The sequence below is a fragment of the Aplidium turbinatum genome, chromosome 6 (assembly GCF_918807975.1).
Source record: "Aplidium turbinatum chromosome 6, kaAplTurb1.1, whole genome shotgun sequence".
Lineage (NCBI taxonomy): Eukaryota > Metazoa > Chordata > Ascidiacea > Aplousobranchia > Polyclinidae > Aplidium > Aplidium turbinatum.
In genome coordinates this window covers 34,514,774-34,531,424 of record NC_137477.1, presented here as the reverse complement: position 1 = coordinate 34,531,424, position 16,651 = coordinate 34,514,774, and the positions used below count along the sequence as shown (strand labels likewise).

Genomic DNA, 16,651 nt, shown 5'->3' with positions numbered 1-16,651 from the left:
TGACATGGAACCCCGGCGAGTCAGAGACAAGGAGCGGCATCAATGATGGTGTGGGCCGCAGCCAACGAATCAGGAAGGAGTCCATTGATTTTTGTGGACCAAGGAGTGAAATTGAACCAAGAAAACCACCGAAATGATATTCTTGAGGGTTCATTGTTGCCTTGGGCAAAGAAACACTTCAAAAAACGTCATTCCAACAAGATTCTGCCCCTTCACATGGAGCTAAGAGAATGCAAAACTGGCTTTCAGCCAATGTGCCGTTCTTCATTTTCAAGGAAGAATGGCTTCCTTCTTCCCCAGACCTGAACCCCCTGGACTTTGGCATTTGGTCTTACAAGGTTTCGACTAAACACCACCAAAGTTTATCTGAAAAAAGAATGAGCCAAAATACCTGAGTTATTCGTGACTCTTGCAGGTCCTTTTCAAAGCGTCTCTGACTTGTTATCGACGCAAATGGTGGACACATTGAGTAAAACTTGTTTCGCCTAAATATTTATTTGACAATAGTATTATATGTTTATTACTCAATTATTATCTACCATTTATTAAATACAGTTGTTTGAAGTTGTGACGTTAATTATTTAATTATTGATGACCCTGTAGTTTGCTAATTGAAAGGAGCGTGTGAAAACAAAGTGTTTTTAAATGTCATATCGTGACTGTGAAATCGCTAACATCAACTGCGATTTTTAAACCAATCTGGTTGTGTCACTTTATTGTTTTAGTTGTTCTTGTGCTGCACTTTCATTCAATCGTAAAACAAAAAAAGCAAACTCAACCACTCGACTGGAGAAATATGCAAGAATACAAAAGAAAAATGGAACTTTGGGTCTCAATACTCTTGTTTTTGCCAGGGGGACATAGCTTTTGAGAAATTATAAAAACTATTTCACGCTAACCCGCGAAATTGAAACCACCCGATGCAAGGAAAATTTGGCTTTATTTGAACTTTGTTTAAAGTCGTGAAAATATATCCCAAAAACTTCTAAGCTGTTTTAAGATTCAAACTGAAATCGAGGAGAAATTAATTTAATGATTTTGGAGAAGTTGTTTTCAGACATCAACAGGCAAGTAAAATGTTGTTTACAAACGCCATACTAAGATTTTGTTGATAAAACTTGGACTTAAGAAGCAATCATCTGTTAATAAGTAATTTCGCACAAAGCACAAGTAACTGTAATTAAAACACAAACAATTCTTAACGTTTCAATCACAAATTCAAAGCAAAATTCGTTACTTAGCTTACATTAAAGCAAAAATGATGTATTTTTTGCGTTTTTCAACTTAGCCTATACTTCAAAAGAAATCTTAGATTTTTCCAGATTACAGAAAAGGTTCACAAGGAATTGGCCTCGTGGAAACCTGAGGTTCCTGCATTCCATCATGATTGTTCAGTTTCAGTTGAATTAACAACGATTGCGAATATCAAAAGAAAATATTGGCGTATCCCATTCCGAAAACCGTTCCCCCAACCAGAGAAAAAGTGTATATCATGCGACCTGTTCGGTTGGCAAAAAGAATAGCTGTCACGCCAGTGAAAAAAACGAAAGAAGGCAGCGTTGTGATTAATGGTAAAGATGACACTTTACCTTGCCTGAAATCATCATGGTTCGAAAAATAATCTAAGTCTTTCCCTGGGGTTGCAATGACTCCAGCAATCACTTTGTCGGACTCTGGTTCATACTTCAGTCCAAAATGGCGCTGTATTAACAGGTCCTTGATCTCGAACTGGCGGTGAAGCCAAGAGAATGTGGATGTCAAAGAGTTTCGGGGAATCTCAGTAACAGGAATCCGGTGGAATCTGATGTATATTCGAGGAGAGCAACTGACAAGAAATCTCCACATATTTGGAGCTGGAGTGCGTACACCAGCTGAAAAAAAAACATTAAATTTCGAGCACAAACATAATTCCTATAAATTTTACACTTTTGTGTAGTTCAGTTGGAGTTTTGCATCAAATTATCCAAAAAAGTTTGTTAGTTTAGTTGACTACAGGCCAAAACAATTCGTGCCATCAAAATAGAAACTCGTGTTTTAACTTTTCTAATAAAGTACAAAATGTGTAAAGTTTTTGAGGATTCAGTTCCCACAGTAACAAGTTGAACTTTACCTTCGCCTGGAGAGCCCCAGTCTTCATAAACAACAGTAATGTCATACACGGCTTCTGCGTATGCCTCCATTGACTTCAAAGCGCTGTGGAATGCTTTGATGCGCGGCGTCAAAACCTGGAGCAAAAACATACAGTTTTTACTTACCATACTGTAAACGGTGGTGGACATCATATAAGCAGTTTTTGGCATAACCCTGATGGGGCGCATGAGACTTAAACATTAATCTACTGTCACAATTCTTTTCACACTCAATATTAGCTGTACATTTAAAGAAACAGTATGAGAGTTTCGAGCATTTGCACGGAAAAAATCCAAATTGCAAAAAAACGACAAGCAGATATCGAATTCCGACATCAAACGTTCACGATTTCATTACAAAAGCTCAACTTTTGAACTTAAATTCTGAAAATTGAATGAGGCTGTTCACCATCACCAGGCATTTAGTTAAATAACATGATGCGTTCTACTGGTGCAAATTAAGCTAAACTATCACACGATGTATAAAGTGACAATCTGCTTTTATTCCGACGTTTCGTCAATCAGACACGACTGACTTCTTCAGGGAGCTAGACCAGGTAGTGACTACCTGTCTAGCATGGCAAAACACAGGACCATGTTGTGTTGTTAACTTCTTCTCATAAAAAAAAACACACATTTAACTAGATTTACGCTTAACTTTATGTTTACAATTTAGAAAAAGCAAGTTTTACTCAATATCTCCGCCGTGGCGCCGTATAGTGGTTCTAGGGTTAAACCTTAGGCCAAGTTTCATGAACAAACATAAGTAAAAATCTTAATGCTGCCCGACAAGACTCGCAAGCAGTACATGCGGCTCATGGCTACAAAATTTTGGGCATGCCTGATCTAAGTGGATGACATTATTTAAATCGAGGATGTACAATATATTTGACATTGCAATTGATTGAGTTTTGCTTTTAGCGGCATGATCGTTGTTTACTTCACATTATGTTAATACAAATGACCTGTTTAGCTGATATTTATCATCACAAGGCAATCGTGGACCATTTTACCTGATTCAAAGGCCTCAAGTCATTTGCAATTGCATAAGCTTGACTTTTAGCAAGAAGTTCTTTTCGTTTGAGAGAGAATCTAGTTCCTTCAGGAAATATGACGAAACACATGTCCACATGGCTGAGAAAACAATTTGTGATCAATCGATTACTTCAAATGGAAAATGAAACCCAGTAAAAAAAGTATTATTGTAGGCTTAGGGTCAGCTTAATCAGAATAAACAACTTCAATAAAGTTTTAATCACACACTCAATTACTCAGTTCCTTGAGAAGTACAACATATGATGTAAATTTTAAAAAGAGAATTGAAGAAAAGAAAGAGTTAAACAGATTTATAATAATATAGTATTAATACAGCAGCACATCCACAGTGCTACGTATGCTCCTGGGCGTTGTACTGTACAAGACGATGGTGATAAAATAGTACTGAGTACCATATACTAACTAATAAAGTAAAACAAGTAAAAAAGTTCAAATATCTTGGTTCGACAGTCCATGAGCATGAAACAAGCTACAGGTGACAAGAAGATGTCAGGCAGGATGGGAAGCACGGAAGAAAATAACAAGACTCAGTTACGTGACAAAAAAGTGTCAGAAAAGCTTTTTTTTGTTTCTCGGCAGCCGATTTGTAGCAAGAATTGACAGCGACAGACAGGTGTTTCGCCCATGAGGCTGGGCTCATCAGCATCGCACCGTAGGTGTTAAACTGTTTTATTCGCATCAACGGCGCACGGGTACAAATAATTGACACGGCGAGAGAGCACAAACAAACATAGCCAGGTCGAAGACTTTCAAAAACCGGCCTGCCACACCCCGCGGCGGCGGCGGCGTGATTTAGGGGTGACAATGCACCCGGAGGGGTAAGTCCACCAGCTTAGGTCGCGGGGGCCAGGCTGGGGAGTCGAGGTACATGTGGAGGGAGAGTGTGGATCGAAACACTATATGGCCCGTCCGCAAATTTAGAATGGTGGAGCGGGCCAGGGAGACAGGCTCTTTCTGCATTGCCCAGAAAGATGGCCTGCGACGGGCCGGGCGACCCGTCGCATGTGGACACTGGAACCAGCAGTAATTGACCGCCGGACGGCGCCCACGTCTCCCTCACGCGACCTCGGCGCAGGTACTTGACTCTTATATACCCGTATATACTTATACCCGTATCTTATAGATCTTATATAATCTTATATATAAGTTTATATAATCTTATATAATAAGATCTTATATATCTTATATACTTATATACCCGGTCTGCCAGTAGGCAGAGCGGATAAAATTGGGGTCTACCACGAGGAAGAGAGTCAACTATTTAAGGATAATTTGGCTCTCGTGGCAGACGAAATTCAAATAAAAATGTGGAGCAGAGGCTCGATTAATCAATAGAAACAAAAAATATAGGTGGGAATGTAATACATACTCACTGGAGAAGAGTAAGCTTTGATTCGGCGAGCACGGATGTGCATTGGCCAGACGTTGAGGCAGGTTCGCCCAGCTGGGTCGGGGAGGCTAGCGATCGAAACCAGAGGCACTGATAGGCTACATTACCAGGAAAAAGTAGAAAATTGGGGTGGAAATTTTGAGGCTGCGTCGAGTTGATCAATGCGTTAAAAGCAGAGCGAGGTTGATCCGAGCGGGCAAGAACAGCATTACAAGGCGAAGGCAGCGTAAGATAATTCGAAACAATTGATTGATTAATACATAGAGATATAGTGATGATTGAAGTTACTTAATTGCTGTTAAACGACATTGTGAAGGGGCGTTCTTCCGGCTATCAGCACAAGGCTGAGCACTCACTAGTACAGCGAGCAGTTGCGATTCGCTAACCATAACGGTGTAGCTTCCACGCTAGCCATTCAGACCATCCAATCAACAATATGTTTTTCGGCAGCCGATTTGTAGCAAGAATTGACAGCGACAGACACGTGTTTCGCCCATGAGACTGGGCTCATCAGTATCGCACCGTATTCTAGCCACAAATTTATTCGACCACCGCTTTACCAGTCAGTTTAACTCTTATTTTTGTGGAAAGAAAAGAGCCAACAAAACCAGCAGGCGCCAGGGCAGAGGACATTGTGAAGAAAGGAGGCGTTCTTCCCGGCTATCAGCACAAGGCTGAGCACTCACTAGTACAGCGAGCAGTTGCGATGCGCTAACCATAACGGTGTAGCTTCCACGCTAGCCATTCAGACCATCCAATCAACAATATGTTTCTCGGCAGCCGATTTGTAGCAAGAATTGACAGCGACAGACACGTGTTTCGCCCATGAGGCTGGGCTCATCAGTATCGCACCGTATTCTAGCCACAAATTTATTCGACCACCGCTTTACCAGTCAGTTTAACTCTTATCTTTGTGGAAAGAAAAGAGCCAACAAAACCAGCAGGCGCCAGGGCGAGGACATTGTGAAGGGGCGTTCTTCCCGGCTATCAGCACAAGGCTGAGCACTCACTAGTACAGCGAGCAGTTGCGATTCGCTAACCATAACGGTGTAGCTTAACTGTAATGGTGTAGCTTAACTGTTACGGTGTAGCTTAACTGTAATTCTATTCTTTGAAAGGTAAGTCGCCCTCTGGTGTACCCCGATTCAAAGTGCGAACAATTATTTGCGACCTGGTGGCATTGGAGACAGTGCTGCCAAAAGCAATTAACAGCAAGTCTTGCTTTCCTCGCTAGAGCGAGCGAGTGAAAGCGACACCGGCCTAACTTTTACCAGTCTTTTTAGATTTTTTTTAAAAGTCAGCTAGATAAATAAAATAACTAGAAAGTTTAAAAAATAGCCTAAGTCAGCTAGATCAGTGGCCCCCTGCTGGGAACCACTGATCTAGGCGAGTAGTTAGCTTTTTTTCCTCCCTAGATTTTTTTTTGGAAGCAGCCTTTTCCCCTTAAGGGATCAGCTGTTTGCCACGTAGAAAGGTCAGGTGAGAATAGTTAGTTAGCTACAGCGAGTCTAGACAGTACGTGACCAGCTTTTAGGGTGTGGTCAAGTCAGAATTAGCTAAATTTTCCTTCAGAAGGAAAATTTGAAACTTTTAAAGCTTGAATTACGGTAAGTCCTTTTGAAATTTATTTCTTACTTACCTAAACAAACATCTCTACACTATACTTACTTCATGATGGGCGATTCTAAGGCCAATGAGTTTAAGTATGAAAGAACCTTGGTTGTGCAAGCATCCAGCCAGACCTGGCTTGATGTAAGCACTTTCATTGGTTTCTTTATGAAAGATGGCTTCCTTTCCAAATACGGCCAGGAGCTAAAAGCAGTGCGTGCCAAGAGCCTGCGGCAGCACGTCTTTAACGTCACGTTCTCAGATTCTGAGAACGAAACAAAGTCTTTGCTGATGGAACAGCTAGCGCTAGAACATCAGTCACCCGTGACATACAATCACAAAGAAATAGATTACGTGATCAAAGTATGGCGACCGATGCCACCTTGCGACGTGATCACATTATATCCAGTGCCAGGCGAGTGGCATCTGGATTTAAGCAATGAGTTTGCTTGCCAAGCAAACTGGGGTAAAGTCTACCAGATGACCAAAGGTAGACATAAGTAGCACCCCACCATCTGCAACGAGTTTCTGCATGTCTACCTGCAGAACACTCAACTGGATAACATCCCAGAAAAGGTGCAGATGTTCTGTTCGGTGAATGGATTTCCATCACCAAGCCTGGGCAGGGACATTTGCCTCTCTGCCAGATCTGCAAAGTCCGGGGCCACTTAACTTCAAAGTGCCACACGAAACCGAAGAAGACCCAGGCAAATCCACCTCGAGACCCGGCGCCCAAGGCCGATCCACCTCAAGATCGAGCGTCCAAGCCGACCAGAAATCGGACGCCTAAAAGAAGATCAAAACGCTCTCGGGACAGGAGCGAAAAAGTCTTATGTAAGGAAACCGGTTTCCTTGTAAAACGAGTGAAGAACACATCAAGCAAAACGTATGTGTCAGATTCGTCGCCGACCAGGCAGATCGCCTGTTCTGTATGCCGATCAACAGGCTGGCACCACAAACCTGGCTGCAATGCAAGAGAAAAGTTCCGGGAAAACAGTAGGAAGCGAAAGAACCCCCCCACGAGCGACGATGGCTTTACCACCGTGGGCAAAGGAGGGGAACACAACCCCAAAACCCCCGTGCGCAGCATCTTCTCATCAGATGCTGAGATAAGGGATAAGCCCATGTCCAACATAGAGTCCAAGACATCGACTCCAAACGAACCCTTGCTAAAGCGGAGATCAGTTTCCCAACCAGCATCTCCCAGGACGACGAATCCTACAGACCACGACGCATCCCACGCCAGCTCCAAGGATGCGCCGGTCTCACTTGACAAAGACAACTCGTCAACTGACTCGGAGTCCGTTTCTTCGAGAGAGTCTATGCGGGCTGAACTGACCGGGACCTCTCCTCCCTATTGAAATGTCTTCAGTTCGGTGGGTGAGCTCACGGACTCAGATGGCGTCCCAGCCAACTACACGATCTAGTCCAACCTCTTAAACTTTAACCTGCTCTTTCTCTATCTATAATCATGTTCGCAGATACGAAAAGTGACGATTCGGACGCCGGACTGGGCAACCTCAAGGTTGGCTCAATGAACATCAACGGAATATCCAAAAAATTGCGCGATGTCAAACAGTTCTTTACATCTCACAGACTCTCTGTACTGGCAATTCAGGAAACACACAGAATCCCCACCGATCAATTCGAGACGTGGGCTCAACATAACAATTACATAACATACACCAACATAGAACCTGACAGAACCCCCTTCTATGCAGGGACAATGTTCATCATGAAGAAAGACATACACGACAAGTCCGAAATCACACACCACACCATACTACAAAATCGAATACATCTTCTCAACATCAAATGTGGTAAAAGTAACATAAATATATTCAACGCATACCTTCCGCAGAGCATCAGAGAGAGAAAGTTTTCTTTTGAGCTACTCTCCGAGGCTATGCTGGAATGTGAACATGAACATGTGGTCTTACTTGGTGATTTTAACGTGATCCTTGATCCGTTAGACACTGCTAAGCCGCAAAACTTCAAAACTACACAGGATAAAACATCACTTAAAACACTCATACGTCATAACCAATTGACAGATATATTCAGACAAGAACATCCATACAAAAGACTGTTCACATACAAAAACCGCAACAGAGGGACCAGGATAGATAGAATATACATAAGTCAACATGCACTTGAAAATTATCATAACATCAAACATGAATACTTCACATCATCAGACCACTGCACATTACCGATAATTCATCTCAAATATCAACAACACATCAAATGGGGTGAATATTCATACAAAATCAATAATTGCACATTGCAATATGCACACGTCATAACAGAGCTCGAAACGGCTTGGGAAAATTGGACTTTTAGCGTACCACAAATGGAACCACCAGACATGCTAATATGGTGGGATCAAGGCAAAGAAATGTTGAAAAATCGACTGATCGAATTCTCGCAAGATGTCGCACTCAAGCATAGAGAAGATTACAATCAGGCTAAAAATATGCTCCTCACTCTGGACGCTCATCCAAACCACGTCTTGGAAGAACGTCGACCGGAATTCTTGGAGAAAATCCAAAATTTCTACGATTATAAAGCAATCGGTTCTCAAATCAGATCCAGAACAACTCCAACAAGCGATGAAGAGCCCTCCAAAAGCTTTTTCAAATCAGAAGAAAAAAATTGTAAAAGCAGCTCTATCACTGAGATACACGACACAAACAACACAACTCTCACCAAGAAAGAAGATATTCTCAAAGAAGTACACAGCTTCTACCACTCCCTATGGGGTATAGAAGACCACATCAACCCTCAGGAACAGAACAGCTACCTAAACATTCTGGGAGAGGCCAAAATTGAAGAAGACGCAGCTGAACAAGCAGAAGAGCTCATAACTCTAAAAGAAGTTAAAACCGCAATCGAATCTCTTAACAAGGAGTCTGCACCTGGATCAGATGGTCTCGGCTCATTATTCTACCAAAAATGCTGGCATTTTCTGAAACACGACATTCTAGAGATGCTTACAAATTGCTACTTGAGAAAAACAATGACTCCCTCAATGAGAGAAGCAAAAGTGAAGTTAATCTTTAAAAAAGGTGAAAAAGAAAAGCTCAAAAACTGGAGACCGATCTTTCTGCTCAACACAGACTACAAGATCTTGAGCAAAATCCTCTCCAACAGACTCACACCCATGATCACAAACCTGATTTGTCCGAATCAGAAATGTGGACTGCCAAACCGCAGAATAGAGCATGTCACTATGAACATACAAGCTGCCCTAGAAGCTTCTCAAACACAACACAGGGACCTGTACATCATGATAACAGACTTTGAAAAAGCTTTTGATAGAGTTAGTCACTCCTTCCTCTATGGAATCCTAAAGAAACTCGGAGTAAAACCAATAATGATGAATTACCTGTCTTTGGTTTACAACAAAACAAAAAGCAAAATAGAAATCAATGGAGCTTTAACAAAACGAATCAACGTCAAAAGGGGCATTCAACAGGGTTGTCCCCTCAGCATGCTCTATTTCATAATCTGTGCCGACGTGTTGACCCGCCGCATAGAGAAAAACCATCTGATCAAGGGTTTTCGCTTTTCCAAGCTGACAATCAAAATCCAGCAATATGCGGACGACACCACATTCATCACAAGAGACATTCCATCTCTCAAGGAAATCAACAAAGAACTAGCCATCTACCAGACGATGTACGGCCAGAAAGTGAACCAGGAAAAGACCCAGATCCTGGCGTCCAAACCGGACCTAGCCCAAAGAGCTCAGCAGCTCTTTCCAGAAGCTGCGATCTTGAACAACGTCAAGATCCTGGGCATCTGGCTAGGAACAAACAAAACAGAACTCGACAAGATGAACTGGCAGACCGCCATCAGGAAAACTCAAACGATTGCCAACATCAACAAACCACGAAGACTCTCCCTCTATGGAAAGATCTCGATCATCAACACTCTCTTGGTACCCGTCAGCTTGCATCTCAGTAGAGTGCTGATGCCAACAAAACAACACATCAAAGAACTAAACAAAATCCTATTCGGCTTCCTCTGGCATCCTTCGCCATTTGAACAGCTCCAGAGAAGCAAGACATTTCCTCCTGTCAAAGATGGAGGCATCAACATGGTGGACATCCAATCAAAGTTCCAAACTAGTCGCATAGACAGAATTCGGCACCTCTTCCCACTAGAAGACGCCACCGAAATCTGGCATGAATGGATCATGTTCAATTTGAGCTACAGAATGACCACATTAATCCTCATCTGTTCTCCAACAGCATTCCGCTTGCCCCAATTCCAAACGAAATGTATGCGGACATCTTCAAGTCCTTTTGCAAACTCAAAGGCTTGAAACACGACTGGGAAAATACTTCCTATAAAAACATCTACCTCAATCTGAAAACGCAAAATGAAAAGAAGACTTAACAAGATTGATCAAAACGGAAAGAAGATTCCTTGGAACGAAATTCTACTAAGAAATAAAGAAATCAAATTCCTCCTTCCACCTCACCTATCCTCCATGTCCTTTCGGATTGCACATGGAGGATACAAATGGGGAGATTTTAATAGATCAATACACTTCGACAGAACAACAAATTGCAAATTCTGCAGAAAACCAGAAGACAATGTGGCCCACGTCCTCACCAAGTGCTCCTTTGCAATAGGAATATGGGAGCGCCTGAAACAACAATATCTTGACCTAACCAACGAAGACACGGAAATAACAAAGGACATGATCCTCTACAACCAACTCCCTGGAGGACAAAAGAACAACCTGATCCTTCTGACCATGATGAATATCGCCAAGCACACCATCATCCAAAAGAAGATATCTCTGGACATAGGCGACACATATATACAGGACACAAAACGGTCCACCATTCAAGCCCTGTGGGTGATCATGACAAAAACAAAAGACACAACACAAAAGCATAACATTCCTTTGTCATCTGACATTTCTACTCCTTCTAAACCTCCTCCTACGGTCAGAAGAAAGAAGAACCATTCGAGACCCTCTCTTCAACCGCCCTCTCAGTCGTCCTCGGTGGTAGGGATGACTGATTGCAGCGGTGGGTCTCACTAGCACAGTACGGTCGTAGATCATCTTTGAAGAAGTTTAGACAGCCAAGGGCGTAACAACCCACCTTTAACCCGTCCCTCTCACTCATCTGCAACGGCCTGATGCCGGAAGAGTGATTGCAGCGGGGTATCTTCAACCGTCCCTCTCCATCGTATCACTCGCCCTGGGATGACAAGATTGCAGCGGCCCATTCCAAGATGACTCTGGGGTCAGCGAAAGCTACCCTCCCTCTGGCCGCTCCTCTCTGGCATCTCCGCCAAATGAGATGTCAGACTGCAGTGGCCCGTTTTCTCCAAACAGGTGCCCTTCTTCAAGCGGGCAACAAGAAGATACACACACACAAACAAACTCAAATAAAATTAAAAAATGAATTATCTACCAAAACGCGCTAGTTCTCATGCTTGACCCGCCATTTCCTAGTCTGCTCCAAGATCAGCAAGAGGAAAGTCGAGACAGGCAGATCAGCTTGAGGCAGCCACTAACCAAACATTTACATCCACAAATTACCATCTACCGCGGTGGGTCCCTTCGGTCGTTGTGAGTCCCTTGCCTCCCTGGTAGGTATCTTCCATGTAAGTATGGTGTGCCTGCTGAGTGTTTGGGTGTGTGGACGGCTCCCGGAGCGGAGGCACTAATGATGAGACAGGAAACAAAACCATTTCATATGGAAAATTGTAAACCTGAAAGATGTAAAAAAAAAAAAAAAAAAAAGCCCAGCCTCATGGGCGAAACACGTGTCTGTCGCTGTCAATTCTTGCTACAAATCGGCTGCTGAGAAACATATTGTTAATTGGATGGTCTGAATGGCTAGCGTGGAAGCTACACCGTTATGGTTAGCGAATCGCAACTGCTCGCTGTACTAGTGAGTGTTCAGCCTTGTGCTGATAGCCGGGAAGAACGCCCCTTTCTTCACAAGCTTTTTTTTATTGCTCAGAAAAGCTGAAGGGAAACTATATGAAACGATGGTAAGACCAGCAATGTTGCTACAGTATGGCATCAGGCAGTAGCCCTGACAAAGATATAGGAAGGGAAAATGCAAGTGGCAGAGGTGAAAATGCTGCGATGGTCTCAGAGGTTGACAAAGCAGGACCGAGTGAAAAAGGAAAAGATCAGAAACGAATGCAAGTAGGAAAACTAAAAAATAAGCTGAAACAGACACACCTTGAGGCGACAATAGCCTACTACACTAGGGTTATCAATAATAATTAACGTTACAGCTTCAAACAACTGTATTTAACAAATGGTAGACAATTTTTGAGTAATAAACATATAATATTATTGTCAAATTTATAAATATTTAGGAAAAACAAGTTTTACTCAATGTGTCCTCCATTTGCATCGATAACAAGTCGGAGACACTTCACAAAGAACCTGCAAGAGTCATGAATAACTCTTTGAGGTATTTTGGCTCATTCTTTTTTCAGATTAGCCTTCAGCGCTTCCAAACTTCGGAATGGCCCGTTTCGGCGAGTCCGATCGGCTAATCCGTTTCGGCTAGTCCGATTCGGCGAGTTCCATATTCGGCGAGAGCCTTTTTCGGCGAGTGCCCTATTCGGCGAGTTTTTGATATTTTATTTTTGAAAGGGAATTATCGGGTACCGTAGCCTAACTGTTTTCACATCGTTTTAACGTCGCTGAACGTGCAGAAAATAATAAAAATAAAATGGTTGAACTATTAAATTAAAATTCGTCATGTCAGTTCAGTTGTTTTTATTTCTGACCATCATATCAAAAACTATACACGTCAACATAGCAAAGGTAGAAGCGACAAAACGCGAACGCTAAAACGTGCTTGAATTCGTCATGTCCGTTCAGTTGCTTTTAAGGTAGAAGCGACAAAACGCGCACGTTGAAACGTGCTTGTGACCGAAGTAAGTTATTGAGTTGAAAGAAATTTGGCACGGTCGCAACACCTTCAGAAAAATTCAAGATGTGAAGGGAAAATAAAAAAAATGTTACAAAAAAAAATCATGTTTATATCTATAAGTTAGTACTTTTGAATAGTTAAAATGATTAGTTTGGATCAACAAATGTGTGGCCTACAGCTTGGATTGAAAGGAAATTATCGGGTACCGTAGCCTAGTTATCCCTATCAGCAAAAATTTGTTCCAAGAACCCAGTTAGCCTAACAGTTCATTTTTACATTGTAGTAACAGAATGAAAAGGCTAACCAAATGTGTGGCCTATCGTTTTAACGTCGCTAAACGTTGAAATCGTGTAGAACATTGATGACTAGGATACATTGCAAGCCTTAAAGCAGCCGCCGGCCATGGCCGCTAAGTAGTGCTTGAATGACCGCCTGTGCTACCTCTTCCGTCGGCCAAGTTTGGCCGCCGGTTTCTTATAGCCAATTATTTAATTTCGTAATAGAATGATCGTGGATTAAATGTCGAAAATATGTAGCATCAAAGAGTGACGCAGAATTAGGTCAGCGCATCGTAGTCACTACTGTTGTATTGAATCGTGAATCGTGTGTATTGTATTCGTGTATTGAATCGTGTTGTATTCTATCTATTTTCGTAGGCCACGTATTGAATACATCCAGCTGCGATCACCAGCGCTGTAAGTCTTGTTTGCAATTCCAAATGTTTATTTTAACGAAGTGTTAATCCGAAGTGCTAATTACATCGGCTGGCAATATTGTCGTTTTTATATCGATTCAATGTTGTCGGACATTGAATCGTTGTTAAAAAGGAGAACTAGGTTAGTTGACATCCGTGGGTAAAACACGTGTCTTCATAGTTGAGAACGCTGTGGGTTAGTGACTTCACACCCTCAAAGGTGACATCATAACGGAATAAATGGTCAGGTTTTATGAAAGGCGGTATGCAGTTGAAACAATTTACTGAGCTGCGTAAATTGTTTCAACGAGCAGTTAGTGCAATTAATGGTCAGGTTTTATGAAAGGCGGTATGCAGTTGAAACAATTTACTGAGCTGCGTAAATTGTTTCAACGAGCAGTTAAAACAATTTAGGGTGGTTAGGTGGTCCCGCAATACCGGATTACAATCCCGATAAAGCATTTAATGCGTGGTAATGCGAGCAGTTAAAACAATTTAGGGTGGTTAGGTGGTCCCGCAATACCGGATTACAATCCCGATAAAGCATTTAATGCGTGGTACAACGATTCTATTGCAGGACGTCGCCCAGACTTCAACAACGCTAAGTGATCATTTTAACATTGTTGCAAGTTTAATGCTATTTAAGTATTTACTTGTGCTATCGTTATTATATTTTGGCCTCCAAGCACGCAGATTTGGCCGCCGAGAAGGAGCTCTCGGTAGGCCACGATGGCTGCCAGAAAAAAACACGAGTTTTAAGGCCTGCGTTAGGGTGGCCAAAAAAAATGGAAATTTTTTATTTTTGTTTGCACACCCTCTCATTTGAGGAGGATTCATGAAAAAATGACACTGTGAAAATTTGAAGTGAATCCGACAAGAGGAAGTGCTCTCCCACCGACCTCAAAGTTTGCTTTCTTTGGCATAATTCGTCAAAATTCCTTGAATATGTGACGTAATTCTTTTTTGACTTATCTACATTGCAGTTGCAGCATTTTTGTGTAAACCATTGTTTTACTCTGAATTTATGATACAATAAGTGTTTCCACATGCAGAAAAACATAAATAATGCACAAAATAGACCACATTAACAAGTGTTTGGTATGAAACAAAATGCACTAAACTTTAGCTAAAACCGCATAAAAGTAAGTTCACCAGTCACGATCGCAACGCTTCAGGTGACAACACATTGCCCAGAAATTGCAAAAGAAATGTTTGTAAAGAGTCAAGCCATTGGTTGACTTTATTGCACTTGTTGGAAGCAGCTTTCTGTGGTGCTTGACCACTTGATAGAGGAGCTGGCGCTGTTGTTCATTTTTTGTATGGACTTCATTGAAGTCAGTAGCTAATTTGACTGCCCGCTCTGCACAATCATTGACGGCTTTGAGATGACGCCAAACTTTGCATGCTTCTTTATAATCATCACGATCACGCCATGTGTCAACAGAAGCAGTGACTCGAAAAGGTTAAGTGAATGCTGTGTTACAAACTGTGCCAAAGAGAGACGTTAAAACTTGACAATTTTGTTTGGGGCAACACGACGAACATCTTCGGGAAATGGGTCTTTCTTAAGAGCATTAACGATTGCCTTCTTTTCATCTGTGTTATTATCACTGAATAAAGGCAGTGCAGCAAGATCCTCACTCATGTACCACAAGCGCAACCTCAACTTTTTTCTGCCACTTGAGAAATTGCATTGTCAACCTCTTTATAATCCTCTGTGAGCTGTGACATTGCTAGGTCATTTGTAGGGGCAGATATTGATGAAGGTGCTGCAAACCAAAAAGTGGCATAGATGGTAGTAGTTAATATTACTTCATCTGCAACTGTACTGCATGCAAGTGGCAGTGTAATCTTATTGACCTTCATCTCGTAGTAGACGGCGAAGAACCACACCCCATACAGGCAGCTGACATGGCCCTCAAGAGAGTCTACAAATGGACACCCACTCTATAGTGTTGACTCCCTTGAGGGGCTATGTCAGCTGTCTGTATGGGGTGTGGTTCTACGAGATGAAGATCAATAAGGTTACACTGCCACTTGCTTGCAGTAGCCTACAGTTCTTGTGAGTGAACGGTAATATCGCTACCACTGCAAAGACTCACGTTGTTACCAAACTAAAACGCATCCATCAAGAGCATATAGGAGAATCAAAGCACAAAGGGAGGCGAAATTCAGCTTCCCAGCTGACCTCAGAAGCTGACTTCACCCAGAGCTTAAGTGCATTATTTGATATTGCACATGCTAACTGGGAATGCCGCATAACAATACCAGAAGACTGCCAGTTTTTGATAGATCAAGGTGGTGCATGACAGATACTGATGACAACAGAGGACCCAATGCACCGGCAAGCTGCTGCAAAGTATATAATAGAAAGTGCAAAGATGATGAACAGAGACGCAACAGAAATCGCATTGATCCAGTACCATCAAGTGCTGCTGCTTTCTCATCTGAAAATGATTAGCAGATGATGAAGATTCTTCCAGTGACCCACTGTTTGCACCGTAAATCCAAATAACACCAAAACAAAAGAAAACCCAGTAGGAGCAGCCATTACCAAAACGCTGCATTATCGATAATCCACTGTTTAATGCAGCACTGAACAGAACTATAACATCAAGTCGTCAAGCAATGATGATCGTCACTCCTGCTCTTGCTGCAGCTGGAATTGATATAAATGAATTGACAATGTCACATTCCTCTGTCATGAATGCTCGAAACACCTCACGTGAAAGCCTGGCAGCTGCAGTGCTGCAAAAATTTAAACCAACAGTTACAGTTCCACTTGTTGTTCATTTTCATGGTAAACATTTGACTAATGCCAATGGCACAAAGTGCGAATCTTTGGCCA

At 42.2% G+C, this 16,651-nt stretch overlaps 1 protein-coding gene across 1 annotated transcript in view; it reads right to left on the bottom strand.

Annotated features, from left to right (window-relative positions):
- Positions 1 to 927: 927 nt before the first annotated feature.
- LOC145772224 (1-acyl-sn-glycerol-3-phosphate acyltransferase epsilon-like) overlaps positions 928 to 16,651 on the bottom strand; it is a 61,931-nt gene continuing 46,207 nt past the window's right edge. Inside the window, exons 5-7 of the mRNA XM_082584076.1 lie at positions 3,143 to 3,263; positions 2,111 to 2,225; positions 928 to 1,871 (exon numbers count right to left, since the gene is read on the bottom strand). Coding sequence (XP_082440202.1) covers positions 1,426 to 1,871; positions 2,111 to 2,225; positions 3,143 to 3,263 — 682 coding nt within the window. The 3' untranslated portion in view covers positions 928 to 1,425. The remainder of the gene's footprint in view (positions 1,872 to 2,110; positions 2,226 to 3,142; positions 3,264 to 16,651) is intronic.